Here is a 16,329-nt window from a genome sequence, read left to right as displayed (position 1 = left end):
ATAGCCGGGCACCATCAGCTTTCTTCACCACATTTGCTTATTCACCCGCTTTGTCTTCAGCGGGTCCACATCTCTTTCTACAACTGCTATCATTTTGCTATATTTCCTCAAATAAGGTCTCTTCCCCTAGTAGACTGGAAACTCCATGAGCTCAGAGACCAGCAGAGACAATGTGTCTGTACTTTCACTCTAGTGCCAGAGCTGACCCAAGTTTGGAAGATATAGTCATGAACCAGTATTGGCTGGGTGAAAGCTAAGCATTCAGGTTGGGGCAGAATATCCAAATCAAAGAGAGGAAGTTAAAGGGACACCTTCCACTTGCAGTGCAGTGAATTATTTAATATGGCACATCTGACCATTGTCAACTGTCACTCCCATGAAAGGACCTTTACCTGATGGGTCTGGGAGAGAAAGGAGGGATGATTCCGATAGGATAAAGTAGGGATGATTCCGATAGGGTTCAGCTGTGACTGCTTGGTAGCATGGTTACTAGTGATTGCCAGCAGGAGGCAGGATCTCACTACTAACAAATGAGAAGAACCAGGAGTGGAACATGTCATTCGAACCACGAGATCCCTTAGTATTGAACTTCCTTGATCCAGGAGGCAGCTGTGACACCAGAGCTACAGCAGAACCAGAACCAGGGCATGAAACAGAGCAGTGGATTTACCATTCTGTGAAGCAAGTAAAGCACAGTCCCTTAGGGCTAGCTAGTGGAGTGGGATCCCTCCAAACACTTAATTGGGCTGACAAGCCATGCTAGCTAAGTAATTGTATCTGTGCATTTGCAAGCCTTTAACTTCCTTAATAACCCCCCTAGCCTTAGGCATTGTCTGTGAGCTCAGTGTGGCCACTACAATGAATCATGGAACCTGGCTGAACAGCACAGTGCAGTAGGAGGGAGGGGCAGTTGAGGCAGAATTGTGAAAATTCAAGGGTGGGGCACGTCTAACAGCAACCTCAACAGGAATGGCCTCAGGCAGTTGACAGTAATTTTCCTTTTCCCCTAGTGAAGTTGTGGTTACCCTGTGGGTGGGATCAGTTGCAACAATTTGAAACCTCCAGCTTAGTCGCAGTTTCTACCCTATCCTATCGGGTCGCCGAGTCAGCATCAACTTGATGGCAGTGAATTTTTAGTTTTCTTGTGAAGTTGGAGGTCAAACTCCATCCTCATAACATTCTTTTTCACATCCACCAGGAGCCTAAGTTCCACCTATCACCAGTTCCCCTTTTCCAAGGTTTTACTGTATTGTGTAAGGGGTGGGGTGGGGGATGGGGTCACCAAGGGTGGGGGGACGCGGAGGAACCAAAGTCTGACCAAAGTCTGTCTGAGGCAGTCAGGGAAGGTATCACGAGATGATGCTGAAGCCAATCAAACAAAAACCAAGCCAACTGCCATTCAGCCCATTCTGGCTCAAACTGACCCTAAAGGCAACCTTCAAGCTGACAGTTCTAATAAAAATGGTATTTAAGGAATGCAAAGTCCAAACAGAATAGCATCTTCGGGGAATTTCAAAGGGACTAACTAATGCCTTTACAAGTGAGAAATGAGAAGAATTGTGGGGAGAATGGGCCAGAGATTGAGGGCTGAAGGGAGTTTCTGTCTGGGGTGATAAACAGGCGTTAGGGATGGAAAGCGGGGAAGGCTGCACCACATGGGTGAATACGATCAATGTCACCAAATTCCAGGCTGAAAAATGGATACAATGGCCCATTTGGGGTTCCATACTTTTTACACCACGATACATGCGTCCAAGCTGGAGTACTATCTGACTTGCCCACATAAAAAAGATTATAGGAGGATGCTCTGAATAGTTAATTGGGTGCCAACAAATGGAATATAACCTTGGAGGCCTGGGGGTAGAGACGATAAGTACTCAATGGCAAACAGGTCAGTGGTTTGAAGCCATGCACTGGTCACTTCTCGGAAGATGAGGCAGCTTGCTCCCCAAAAGATGATGGCCTTCACAGTGGTCAAAACAGTGTGGTACTGGTATAACAATAGATATTCAGACCAAAAGATCTGAACACCCAGAATTCAAAACATCAGCATACAGGGAACTGATTTTTGACAAGGGTCCAAAAAATACCAAATGGGAAGCGGATGCCCTTTTCAATAACTGGTGCTGGAAAAAATGGATAGCTACCGGCAGAAAAATCTACCTTATCTCACTCCACGCACAAGAATAAATTCAAGGTGGATCACAGGACTTGAGGTAAAGCCCAAAACTATTAGGACCATTAATGAGGGAATTGGGACAAACCTGACAACCTTGGCACAGGGAATACATAGGCTATTGAAAATAGGGGAGGAGACAAATTCAGAGGAGTCATAAATTGATAAGTGGGATATACTGAAGATAAAACACCTGTGTACATCGAAAGAACTCACCAAGAGAGTAATAAGAGAGCCCAGCAACTGGGAAAACATCTTTAGCAATGACACATCAGGCAAAGGCCTTATTACTAAAATCTACAATACTTTGCAAGCTTACAATAAGAAAAAAACTAACTGCCCACCAAGGAGGTGGGCAAAGGACCTGAACAGAAGTTTCACAGGGGCAGAAATCTGAATGGCCAATAAACATGAGAAAATGTTCCCGATCATTAGCCATAAGAGGAATACAAATTAACACAGCTATGAGATATCACCTAACACCTTCAAAGATAGCCCGATTCAAAAAATCAGAAAGTAATGAGTGTTGGAGGGGCTGTGGCGAGACAGGAACTCTCATCCACTGCTAGTAGACCAGTAGCTATGTACAGCCATTATGGAAATTGATTTGGCAGTATCTAAAACAGATGGAGATTCAGCTATGATATGACCCAGCAATCCCCCTACTGGGCATATACCCAGAAGAGGCAAAAAACAAACCACCGCCAATCCAGGGATACTACGGCAGCCAACTAAATAAGAAGGGGAAAGAAAGAGAGAAAAAAAAGGCCATGGGTGAGCAGGGCACTAATCCACCCAAGGGGAGGATAGTGTTTATATTTCCACAGGAAAAGGAAAGAGAGACCAGGCTTCAAACCAATGTGCCAAGATGAGAATACAACATAACAGCATGTACCAAGGAACCAATACAGAGATCTACGGGGCCGGCCCCAATCCCGACTGTATGGACACCACCACCACCACTACCACCCCCACCCCCGCCTGCCCGTCAGAAGAATGCACTCAGAGGACAGCACTGGGACTACAGTTTGGGGAGAGGGGCATGTCGGATTAGAGCACACCGGAGAAACACAAAGGGATGGAGAAAGAGGAGAGCACATCTTGACCCACCAAGCCCCAAGGACAATGTTCCTGCTCAGGGCAGACAATGCACGTGGAAGACCGTAGGGCTGGCCCCACCACGGGACACGGCATCCCTCACTGAACCATGGCGCTGCGGGGGACAGCTCTGGAGACAGTGCGGGCATAGTGCATGGTCTGGCCCCATCATGCTGGGGTGAAGCACTGAGGGCATGCAGCAGAGCAGCAAGGGGAGCAGAGTGATGAAACCCCCGGGGAATACCAAAAATAGACTTTGGAGACAGAGTGTGGCACCCCATCAGACTGGACAGGAAAACACTCATGAAGGCCAACAAACAGATCTTGAACTATTTATAGGCTTTTCCATTTTTGTCAGTGGCTTTCTTTTGGTTGTTATTTTTGTGTTTGTTTTTGGCTATTGTTGTTACTGTCTTGTTAGATTTGATTTCCTTTGTTTTCTTATTTGGCTTTGTTTTTTGCACTTACCAATGAATCTGCATGTCTGTCTAGATAGGCGGGATAATAAATAATTCGGAGATGTAAAGAACGGGACCAATGGTGGGGGGCGGGGAGGAATGGAGAGAAGGGGAGGGGGGACCAACCCAGGGACAAGGGAACAAGTGAATTAAAATCAATGGAGAGAAGGGTGTAGGATGCCTAGTCGGGCTCAATCAAGGGCAAATATATATATATATATATATATATATATAAATATAATGAGAGGGGAAAGAACTATGTACTAATATCTATATGTTAAGAATTAAAGTTGCAGATGGACATTGGGCCTCAACTCAAGCACTCCCTTAACACAAGAACACTTTGTTCTAACAAACCGGCATTCTATGATGCTCACCTTCCCAACACGATTGCTGAAGACAAAAATGGGTGCGTAAGCAAATGTGGTGAAGAAAGCTGATGGTGCCCGTCTATCAAAAGATATAGCATCTGGGGTCTTAAAGGTTTGAAGGTAAACAAGCGACTATCTAGCTGAGAATCAAGAAAGCCCACATGGAAAAAGTACACCAGCCTGTGTGATCATGAGGTGTCAATGGGATCAGGTTATCAGACATCTAAGACTAAAACCATACCCAAGGTGAATGGAGTAGAGACCCAATGCCCATCTGTAGACAACTGGACAGCCCCTCACAGAGAGGTCACAGGGAAAAGATGAGCCAGTCAGGATTCAGTACAGCACCAATAAAACACACAACTTTCCTCTAGCTTTTTGGTGTTTCCTTCACCCCACTATCATGACCTCAATTCTACCTTACAAATTGGATTAGACCAGAGCATGCGCACTGCTACAGATAAGAGCCGGCACAGAGGGAACCCGGGATAGATAAACCCCTCAGGGCCAACAAGGAGAGTAGAAATACCAGGATTAGGGGAGGGTGGGGGGAGAAAGAGGGAATCGATCACAAGGATCAATCTATAACCCCCTCCCAGGGGGTGAACAATGGAAAAGTGGGCGAGGGGTGATGGAGAACGATGTAAGATATGGGAAAAAATAACCTATAACTCATCAAGGGTTTGTGAGGGAGGGCGGGCGGGGAAGGGTGGGGGAAGAAATGGGGAGCTGATATCGGGTGCTCAAGTGGGAAGAGAATGCTTTGAAAATGATGGTGGCATGTGTGCAAATGTGCTTGACACACTGGAGGAGTGCATGGATTGTGATAAGAGATGTAAGAGCCCCCAATAAAAGTATTTAAAACACAAAAACCCAATTTAATAAATGCTTAAGATAGTTATTTTTAAAAAGATGGCGGCTTTGGAAAACCCACAGGGCCCCTTCTACTCTGTCCTACAGGGTCTCTACGGGTCCGAATCGATTAGACAGCTGTGGGATTTTTAGAGGAGATGGACACATTCCCCAAAGGACAAAGAAACAAATTCAATGAGAAACAGACCATCTAAACAGACAAGAGGAGAGATTAAATCGGTTTCAATAATTTCATTTTCCACCCAAAAAAGTCCAGTGTTACATAGTGTCCCTGCTCAATTCTGCCAAATGTTGAAGGAGTATCACCAATCCTTCAAAGTCTTTACGAAGAGAAGAGGAGGTATGACTTCCGATTCATTCTAGGAGGCCAGCAGAATTCTGATATCAAGACAGACCAAGACGCCACAAGAGAAGACCAAGCGCTCTCCCCTGTGGGTGCGGATGGGGAAACAATCCACACACAACCAGCGAGGGGGGCCCAGCAGCATGGTGAAAGGCTGGCACACCTATGTCCATTTGGAATTGAGTCTAGGTTGGGATCGAAGGTCAGTTCAATATACACAAAGGAATGTGACCTACCATACCAATAAAGGAAGAAAATCACAGGATCATCTTAGTACATGTAGCCAAAGCTCTGACAGACTCCCAACTCCCTTCTATGGTCACAACAACACTTCAATACAGTAGATATGGAAGCAAATGTCTTCCGCCTGATAAATACCATCTACAAAAATCTCACAGCGAATGACGTGGAAGGCTGAAAGTGTTCCTTGCCAAATCAGCAGCAAGGCAATGATGGTCCCTCACTTCTCCATATGTCCAACATTGTACTGGAGGTTCTCGTCTGGGCGGGGGGAAAAAGGCATCCAGATCAGAAAAGAAGAATAAAATGCTCTCCATTTGCAGATGGCACTCGCTCATAAGATGAAAATCTACGAAGGATACATACGTGTACATTTTCTGGGCCTTGTATTAGGCCATGGTTTCCTAGAAATGATGCCTGAAGTACAAGCCCACCAAGAAAAAGATTTAAGTGGGCTTGGGGAAACTTACAAACGTGCTTCAAAGGTTACCACTGAGAAAGTGAGAACATTTGCAAAGCATGTGATCTGCTAATGCACTAAAAACCAAATAAACAAATTCACAGTCATCGAGTCGAGAGACTCAGAGCAACCGCGGAGGGCAGAGTAGACCTGCCCGTGGGTTTCCGAGACTGTTAATGCTTTATGGGAGTAGAAAGTCTCCTCTTTCTCCCTCAGAGTGGCTGAAGGAGGCGAACTGCTGACCAAGTAAGTGGCTAGCAGCCTAAGACCACTGCATCTTTTTCCCATGGAAGTAGCTGGTGCCTTCCAACGGCCAACCATCTGCTTAGCAGCTGGGTGCTTTAGCCACTGCCCCATCCAACGTTCCCTGCTCAGGTGCTATTTTTCAGAATCTAAAAGAACTCTTACAAGTGGGTCACAAAATAGACCAAGAACCCAATTAAAAATGGGAAGCGGATTTGAATAGACATTTCTCCAAAGATACCGAAATGGCCAGTGAGCAAACGAAAACATGCTCAGGATCATTAATCATCAGTGGCCATTTCCACTGCTGCCAATCAACACTGGAATGAAATGCCACGGCACGCCCACCAGAAAAACAACACGCTTTGGCAAGGACGTGGTGCTTTCAGAACCTTCATCCACGCTTGGTGGAGATGTAAAATCATCCCGCAGTGCCTCAAAAGGTCAAACATCAGAGTTGCCATATGACTCAGCAATTCCATTCCTAGATGCAAACGAACTGAAAACACACGGGGTGGAGGGAGGAGGGGGGTGCTCCCTAAGTTGGTGGAAAATCCCATTATCTTCGAGTTTCATTTCCCCATGAACTTTTAGAAGCCCCTCCCCATCCCCAGTATTTTCTCACCAAAACTTTTCATTGCAATGTTTGTGGCAGTTATTCATAAATTGCCTCAAAATATTGACAAGGCTCCAATTTCTACCACCTGACAAGCAGAAAAACAATATGGTCTGACCATCCGCTGGGCGAGTAGGAAGGAAGGGAAAACGGACAACGTGGGGTTAGTCGCGGTTGCTTGGGGGCAAGAGGGATGTGGATGAGTTCCTGAGATGTATGGGTCATGAGCGTGGCACGTGCCTTACCAGTAGCCACTGAATTGTATACTTCTTGGTGTGGGGAGCAGATCACATTTCCAAAGATTGAAATAACTGAGAGTGATGCTCCAACAGCAAGATTACAAAGACCAAGACCAAAAACTACTACAGTCCTCCAGGTGGCCAAAACACACCACCAGGGCTGAGCACCCCTTCTGGCAGGACGCGGGCAGAGTTCCGTTGCTGAAGTGGCTATCACATGCCTCACAGCTATGCTCGATGTTGCCAAGGTGCTTTCCAACGTGGTCACTGGCATGGCCCACCTCGGAGATACCGTGTCTTCGGGCTCAGACCACCGCCATACAGCGAGGCATGCGATTTTTGAGTGCTCCTAAATTCACAGCTGTCAAGTCAATTCTGACTCAGGGCGACCCTATAGGACTGAGGAGAATCGCCCCATGGGTTCCACGGTTGTGAACCTTTAGGGTAGCAGACTAACTTAGCTTCTCTCTCCCTTAAGAGCAGCTGGGGTGGTGGTGGGGGTGTTCCAATCACTAACCTTTCAGTTAGCAAAACCCAACACTTAACCCGTGGCACCACCAGGGCTCCTATTCTGGTTTCACAGTGCCTACAAAAGTTCTAGTTACATTAAACTGCAGTCTCTTCAAAGAGCCAGGTGGAGCGGTGGTTATGTGTTGGACTGCACACTGCAGGGTCAGCAGTTCAAACTCAGCTGTTCCACGGGAGAAACGATGACGCTCTCTACCCCCATACAGGGTCCATGTCTCGGCAACCCGCAGGGCACACCTCCTATCCTCTAGGATTGCTATGAGTCATCATCAGCTCAACGGCAGGGGGCTGTTTTGTTTTTTACCCAAGGTCCTGCAACTCCCACTAAATGATTGGGCGAGACTGCAAATTGGGTGTGTGCAACATTAAGAGAGAGAACTGATCGGTTTTCCTGACCCCTGGAAGTAGCGGCAGAGAGCAAAACCTCGAGGCCCTTGGAAGAGAACGTCCAAGATCTGTCAGAAGCAGCAGAGGCCCACCGAGCCCAGATGCACCTAAGCATGGGGCTCAGCGGTACAACCCAAGACTGTGGGCTATCTCTTCCTCATCTGGGCCCAGACTATGGGGCTGTGGAACAGATTGACAGGTGGGCTGGCTTCCTGGTGCCTAGAGGCACAAAGACCCAGGGGCTCTGTGGCTGAGAGACTGAGAACAGGAAAAACGTGGCTGCTGACTGAGGAGACCAAAGACTGTATCCTGTTAGCTGATCCTGACTTGTGGTAACTTAGTAACGTCCCTCAAAAGCTCCCTTCATTGTATTTTGTCTGTGAGTCTGTGTGGCTACTGCAATAAACTATCAAACCCAGCACCGAAGCAGAGTGCAGTGGAAGGAACGGTTGGTGTCAGAGGAGGTTAAGGATGGAGCATGGAGGCACGTCTGACCCGAGTCTCGTGTCAACAAGGAAGCCTGGGCAGCTCAGAAAGGGCCTCCCATGCCATCTACCGCAAGTAACATTCAAACCACACCAAACCGGACTCATGGCCATCAAGTCGATGCCAACTCATAATGACCCTATAGGACAGGGTAGAACGGTGCGTGCGTGCAGGCTTCTGAGACTACCTTGTTACAGGAGTAGAACGCCCTACTTTTCTCCCTTGGTGCAGCTGGTGGTTTGGAACCGTTGACCTTGCAGTTGGCAGCCGAATGCATAAGCACTATGCTACCAGGGCTCCTGAATGTAACATAGACGGTTTAATTCAAGAACACAGATAGATAGCAGTGCAATTCAAAAATAAAAGTATTCAAACTGTGTAGTTTTTCAGTTTCCCAAAGTGAACAGAGCACAACCATAGCAAGGGTAACCACAACTCAGATCAAGAGATAAAGAAAAAGAAGGCTCCATCATGAGAATGGCCACAATGGGGCACAGAGACAGGAAGTGAGCACATGTTGTTGGGAAAATGGTGCCCTAACCAGCCTTGCTGGACACAGTATTGCCACAAACCTTCAATTGGTTAAAAAAAAAAAGTAGATGCAAAGCACAATAAAACACATGGCCCTAACACGAGGTCCAAGAGTACAGCTATTTAGGGTTATTCAGGCACTCAGGGAAGAGTCCAGGTGCTCTTTACCAACCAACCCCAAAACAAGCTCACTCACTGGGGGAGTTGGTGACTGAAGAGGTGAGGTGCTGGGCACTCAATGCATCAAGGGGGCACATTAGCATGGAGCGCCATGGAGGGAGGAAGTGCTGGGGGAGAGTACGTGTAGGGGACGGTGCCCACTGTGCCTCAGCTGGCACAGGAGCACACTGATAGTCTACCTTGGCCAATGGGGAGCATATTAGAGCTGGCTCTTGGAGGGACCCAATTCCAATTGGAAGTCTGTCAATCAAGGAGGAGGATGACCAGGGAATTCAAAGAACTCTATGGCCCAACCTTCAGTTGGCCAGAGACCACTAACCTGGGCAACCCATGGCATCAAGGCTGGGGCTGAAGCTGGTTCATCTCCAGGATCAGCCTGATGGGGATCGGGGCCTTCTACTATGGCCTGGTGCCATGCACCGGAGCCTGGGGCCTAGGTGTGCTGGGCAATACTGCCTGCGTGAACTCTAAACAAAACAGTAAGGATGAGCACAAGAACTATGAAACGTCTGGGGTCGATGGTGGTGATGGTGGTACAACTCTTTCTTAATATGATTGAACTAATCTTGAATGGTACAGCATGGGAATTATATCCCAAACTGTGAAAAAAAGAACCAACCAAACAACAACAACCCGTCACCATTGAGTTGATTCCGACTATAGGACAGAGTAGAACTGCCCTATGGGCTTCCCAAGCTGTAAATCTTGATGGAAGCAGAAAGCCTCCCACCAAGCCATCAGGGAATCTTGTATCCACCTAAGACTGTAATAACTACTTCCGTGATGCTAAAGACAGTGGAGACATTTCCCAATCAGAAACCCAAATTAAGATTCGTGGAAGGAGACGCCCAGGCACTTGAGGCGGGGATCACCTTGGGGATGGCATGTGCTGAGAGGCCTTCAAAACGTGTGTGCAAAAATGGACTGAAGAGAGAAGGTATTTTTCGCAACTTGTAAAGCCCCCCTCGTTATTTCTAAACGTTTTCTACCATCGGGGAGCATTTCCCCTGATCTCTCTTGGCTGGCTCTTCCTTTACCTTGCATAGGATGCCTTCCTGATGGTATTCTGCATATGCCCAAATTTCTCCACAGCCACCCGAGTCCACTTGCCCAGTTCTTACCATGGTGCTGGATTTTCTACTGAATGGCACCTTGCACTGGTTTCTAACTTTTTTCATTCGTGGGGGCTGACAACAGTTGGGTTTCTTAAATAAAGAGCTTTAAAAAAGTGAGCTTTTTCAGGTCTGACCTCAGAACATAAGCTCCCCAAGGGCAGGGTTTGGGGCTGGGATGCCCAAGCTTCCAGGACGCCACCTGGCACATGGTAAGAACTCAGCAAGTGATTTGCTGGATGAGTGGGCGGGCACTTTCATTGTTCTGTGGCATGTGGCACCTGCTAAGGAAGCACAGGCACAGCCGGCCACATCTTGACACACTCACCTCCAGTTTCTCCTGGTTTGGTTCCACTTGTTCTGCTTTTGACATGCCTTCCTTTCCCAAGGGGGCCTCCGCCATCCTCCCTTCCTGCTCCACACTCTCGATGTAACCTTAGCCCTTCCCAGGCTTCAACTCCTCACAAAACTCACTATCGTCGAGTTGATCCTGACTTGCAGCATCAAAGGGCTCCGAGTTGCTATAAATCTTTATAGGAGCAGACTGCCTCGCCCTTCTCCCTTCGAGCAGCTGGTGGGTCTGAACTGCAAACCTTCTGGTGAGTAGCCCAACATGTAACCCACTGTGCCACCAGGATTCTTTTGACACACACTAAGGAACCCCAGATTGAAAGGCAGATCTACGTCATTCTCTTGTTTAAACAAAACAGAACAGACAACAGGGATGATGCTCCATCCACTCCCACTCCCCACCCCCAAAAAATTCACAGTCAATCGAGTCAATTCCTGATTCATAGAGACCCAATAAGACATAAGTCAGTGTGTCTCAACCTTCCTCATGCAGTTCATACAGTTTCTCATGTTGTGGTGACCCCCAACCATAAAATTACTTTCGTTCCTACTTATAACTGTAATTTGCTACTGTTGTGAATCAGGTGACCCCTGTGAAAGGGTCGTTCAACCCCCAATCGTGACCCACAGGTTGTGAACCGCTGACATGCTGAATAGCCCCATTGGGTTTCCCAGACTAACTGTTTACAAAGGAGCAGCCAGCCAGCCTCATCTTTCTCCCCACGGAGCAGCTGGTGGATTCATACCGCTGACCTCGTGGTTAGCAGCTCCATGCATTGACCGCCCCCACCCACTGCCACTCCCACAGATAAAGGCCAGCCCTGTCCACTTTCGGCATGGTGCTTGCTCCTCAACCCCCTAACATGGAAAGGAACCGATGCTCCAGCCCCACAGAACACTTCGTTCCCCAAGCTTCACGGTGCCAGTGCTTCCCTATTGGCCCCACTTGGAAGAGTCCTCCGCCCTGCTCCACCCCCAGGTGAAATCCAGAACCCAGACAAAGGCCACCTTCTTTGGAAGTCTTTCCTGCGCTCCATTCAGACAGAACGACCCCCTCCCACCTGTGGTCCCCTCACCTTTTTCTCACACCCCCAGTAACAACTGTGTCACAACACAGAGCCTATTCCCTCTTCAGCGGGAGGGGCCCACGATGGCTCATCATCACAGCTCCAGCCTCTCGTTCAGTGTGAACTGAGTCTTAGGGCACTGCAGCACCCTCTCAACTGAACACACAAACGGATGGCTGCATTCATAGTAGTTAAGAGAACTGCCATAGATGTCCAGGGAGCGGGACCCATGGGAGCAGGGGCTGTGGGAGCCCTCCCCATGCAGCAGGGAGTAGCAAGCAGTTACCTCCGGAGATACACAGTTTCTTCATCTTCTGTGTTACAGAACTTATGGGCGTGTTTGGCAGCATCAATCACTCGAGACCGGTCCCGGGGCCTCATGGGTAACTTCTCTAACTGACAGTCTGAAGGAATGGAAAAAGATTTGTCATCAGAGTCACTGAAAAACACTCAGGGGGCAATCAGAAACTTTGGCCAGGTCCTTGGCTGGCTGGCTGGCTGGCTCTCTCTCAACCATAATTGCTACCTATGCTTAAGGGAAGCCTAGCACTGCATTTGACACCTAAAAAAGGACTTGGTGTCAGGAGGCCTGGCGTTTTGTTCTGGCTCTGTTGTGACCCTTGTGCTCCCTGATGTGTGGTTCCCTGGGACTTTGGGAAAGGGCTGGGAGTTCTGACTCACTGTGACCCCACGTGCGGAGTGGAACTGTGCCATTGGGGTTCTCCAGGCAGGGCCTTGCAGAAGCACATCCCCTGGCCTGTCTGCCAAGTGCTTAACTGGAGGTGCTACCCAGGGATGCAGAGTTGAATGATAAGTGAATCATACTACTGGAAAATGCCTTCCCAGCACTGTGGTTCAAAAAAGAAAATTTTAATGACTATTTCTAGGCAAAGTTGTGGGACACTTGGTTTGTGTTATACTGAATGCATTTGGGGCGGGGAGGGCTGAGCAAGCATTCCTTCAATGAGGAAAGCATTGGGAAAGGAAGCGAGGTGCTAAGGGGAGAGAGGGCTGATGGGATACAATAGAATGACCCACCTCCGTTGGGGTTTTCATCTGACACCCGACAAGAAACAAATTCAAGACAGGTGGAAACCAGATGAAAAAATGGTATCATGTAAATGCAGGAGTTCACGGGCTACAGGGAAAGTCAAGTGATTGGAAAAGGACTGGGATTATGGAGGACAGCTAGGACAGATGGAGAACACTAGACGGGTGACCCAGCTGTGCCTTTACTCTTCCCAGCAACCTGCTTATGTCTAAGGTGAGGACATTGATGTTTGGGAAGGGCACGGGATTTGCCAGGCATCTAGTTAAGCAGTAGCACAGGTATTCCCATCCAACTGTGGTGCACTCAAAGCCCATGCAACTTCCATCACACCTCTTTGCCATTCATTCGTGCGTTCAACAAATACGGGGCTTCCCAAAGTTCATGGGAAAAAATGGAATCTTTACAAGACAATGGAATGTTCCCATGAACTTTTTGTGGCATCCCCTCCCCCCTGTCCCGATTGCTTAGAGCCCTTGATGAACCAGGCCTGGTTTTAATACTGAGCAAGCGATTCAATAGAGCAGAACCACAACACAGAAAAGGTCCCTAACTGATACATAAATGGATAAATAGAAAGAAAGACAAGATGTCAGATAGTGATGACTGTGAACAAAAAAATAGGGAGAGTCAGACAATAAAGAGTGATTACCTAGTAAAGTAATTGAGTGCTACCAAGAAAAGAGTAACAGAGATGCTGTTTCTGACAAGCTAGTCAGGGGAGAGTTCTCAGAGGAAGTGACATTTAAGCAGAGATCTGAGGGAACAGTGTGTGGAGTCAAAGAAATACAAAGTCCCTGGGGCAGAAACATTTTCTGATGTGGTGGAGCGAAAGCAAGGCAGCCTTATGAGGCTTAAATGGAAAAAGCACAGGAGAAGAGTGTTAGGAGCTGAAGGCGGAGAGGTGGCTAGGGGCTTGATCACGTGGGGTCTTGGTACTGACTTTTTATTGTAGGTGTCAGAGGCCCCTGAGATCAGGAGAACTAGATGGTGCCCAGTTACTACTACCAGCCATTCTGATCGGGGCCTCAATAGATGGTCTCTTATACAAAGGAGGAAAAAATGTGGAACAGAACTGAAATCCTTTAAAGTCTAGACTTGCTAGATCAGCTGAGCCCAGAGGACTACCTGAGACTACTGACCCGGAGACACTCTTTAAAGCTTAAATCTGAGCTCACCTTTTAGTGAAACCACAGAGTGGCACACAAAATAAAGAATATTATCCATAAGGTACTCTGTTTAAAAACAAAAAAAACCCTATGTAACTCCAAAAGGTCATTTGCTCTAAAGCAAAAAGAGAGAATAAGGGGACAAGGAGACTAGACTACTGGTAACCAGACAACCAGAATGTAATTCAGGAGAATGTTGACACACTGTGAAAAATGGCATGTCAAACAAAATGGCATGTCACAGAACCATCTGTACTGAAGTTGTTCAATGGAAACCAAATGCATTATGTAGAAATTAACTAAAAACATGGCACACTTTTATTAAAACAAAAAATATTGGTTTCACACACAAAAAACCTCGGGGAGGGAGAGATGTTATAGGACGTCACTGGTTTTGAACAGGAAAGTAACTACAGCTGTTATGTGGTACATGGACTAGCGAACACAAGCAGCCTCTTGCAGTGATCCCAGTGAGAAATGAGTGCAGGTGGTAAGGAGGGGTCACATTCTCGATCGGGTTTCAAGAAAGCACCTGCAGGATTTGTAGATGGACTAGATGGGCAGGCACACAGTGAGGGAGAAGTCAAAACTGACCCAGATTGTGGATTTGAGCGAGGAACCCGTTCTGAGGGCAGAGTAGGAGGGATTGAGTCCAACTGTGCACAGGATCTACTACACAGCCAAGTGGAGATTTAGTTAAGCCAGCAGTGGGAACTTACAGCAAGATCCACATGAATAATGCGCACTTGGAAGTCGTTGAGTCCGCCTCAGGAGTGAGGACAAAGTGTGAATAGATTGGTGCAGGCAGAAGCAGGGTTTTGTGATGCCTAACATGCGAGACACGAAAAGGAGCCTGGTAGTGAGGGGGTGGGGGTGATGGAGGAGGGTAAAATCTGAGGCAGGAAAAAGAAACCATAACAGTGTGGAGTCCGGGACACAAAAACCCGGTTACCGTTAGGAGGGTGTGATCCACTGTGTTAACTGCCACTGGGGGGAGGGAGGGATTACTATGACAATTGGCCGTTGCTAAGGACTGGATTTGTAGCCTTAACAAGTGCGATTCAGGTAGTGAGGCAGGAAGCAATGTCTGTCTGAAGAAGGGTCAAAAGGGTATGGGAAGGATGGCAAAGGGCAGCTCAAACCGGCAACACTTTTGAAGTGTTCCCTTTTGAGAGTGGTCTGGCTATAACAGAACCGGGAGGTTAAGCAAGGAAGTTGCCCTGGAGGAAAGCGAAGCGGTGTCGGGAGACTGCTGGCAGACAGGGAAAGACCACCCATCTTTAGTAAACAGCCGGTTCCCAGCTAGCGGCCAGAGGAAGTTCGCCCTCAAACCCCCCAAGTTTGGCTCCTCGCAGACGTGTCCCCGCCCGCCCGCCGCCCTTCCCGACTATTCACCCAGCACCAGGACCATCTGGCCGCACAGGCAGTAGTAGACGTGCAGGGGCTTCTCGCCATCGTCGTACTCCTCCCGGTCCCGGGTGTCGGAGCAGACGACCGAGCGGGACACGACTTTCGGCATCGTTTAGAAGAGATACCCGGAAACCAGATGCTGAGAAAGAGAGACGCACGAAAATGACGCAACACCCGCGTTCCACTCCCTTTATCTCTGGTTCCCTCGTCACTTGTGGGCAGTGACCGTGGACTTCCGGGAGATACCATTAGGCTGACATGCACGGGGGTGTCCCTGAGCTGCCCAGGAGTTAGCCTGGACTGCGCTTATTCCGGGACACCCTTTTGTATTCATTCATTCAGAGCTTAGCTGTGCCTCTAAATAAGATTTTTGTTTTTACGGCTGTCTTGAAGGATGAATAGTATCTAATGAAGTAGAGGCATCTCTCATTTTTATTTTTAATAGGTAAATTTTTTTTAACATTTTATTAGGGGCTCATACAACTGTTATCCCAATCCATACACACATCAATTGTGTAAAGCGCATTTGTACATCGTTTCTCAAAACATTTTCTCTCCATTTAAACCCCCGACATTAGGTCCGCATCTCTCATTTTTAATTGCGATCTAATTCATAGAACTTTTTTAAACGTTCATTCACTGGAGTTTGTTTGTGTGTGTAGATTCATCAAATTGTGCAGCCATTACCACTATCTAATTCTCGAACATTTTCATCTCAACTTCCCCAAAGAAAAATTCCAACCCCAATAGTAGTATGGAAGAGTAGTCAGTCTCCACTCCAACACGTCTCCCACCCCCTGGAGACCACTCTGTGTTTCTATGAAGGGACCCTGGTAGCGTCATGGTTACAGGTGCGGCTAAAGACTTCAAGGCCGGCAGTTTGAAACCCCCAGGCACTCTGCAGAAACAGGATGAGGCTTTGTAGCCCCGTCAAGAGTGCCTG

General features: G+C 47.7%; 1 protein-coding gene across 2 annotated transcripts in view; it reads right to left on the bottom strand.

Moving 5' to 3' along the window:
- Positions 1-15,530, bottom strand: part of STEEP1 (STING1 ER exit protein 1) — a 26,507-nt gene extending 10,977 nt beyond the window's left edge. Inside the window, exons 1-2 of one of the 2 annotated variants that reach the window (XM_004710076.3) lie at positions 15,372-15,530; positions 12,046-12,163 (exon numbers count right to left, since the gene is read on the bottom strand). In XM_004710076.3, coding sequence (XP_004710133.1) covers positions 12,046-12,163; positions 15,372-15,495 — 242 coding nt within the window. In that variant the 5' untranslated portion in view covers positions 15,496-15,530. The remainder of the gene's footprint in view (positions 1-12,045; positions 12,164-15,371) is intronic. The other variant, XM_045298578.1, reaches the window with a different exon arrangement.
- Positions 15,531-16,329: the final 799 nt, after the last annotated feature.

This window comes from Echinops telfairi, unplaced genomic scaffold (genome assembly GCF_000313985.2).
Source record: "Echinops telfairi isolate 266 unplaced genomic scaffold, ASM31398v2 ScPeMD7_7427;HRSCAF=8465, whole genome shotgun sequence".
NCBI lineage: Eukaryota > Metazoa > Chordata > Mammalia > Afrosoricida > Tenrecidae > Echinops > Echinops telfairi.
The sequence above is the reverse complement of the archived record's forward strand: the minus strand, read 5'-3'. Positions and strand labels throughout refer to the sequence as shown.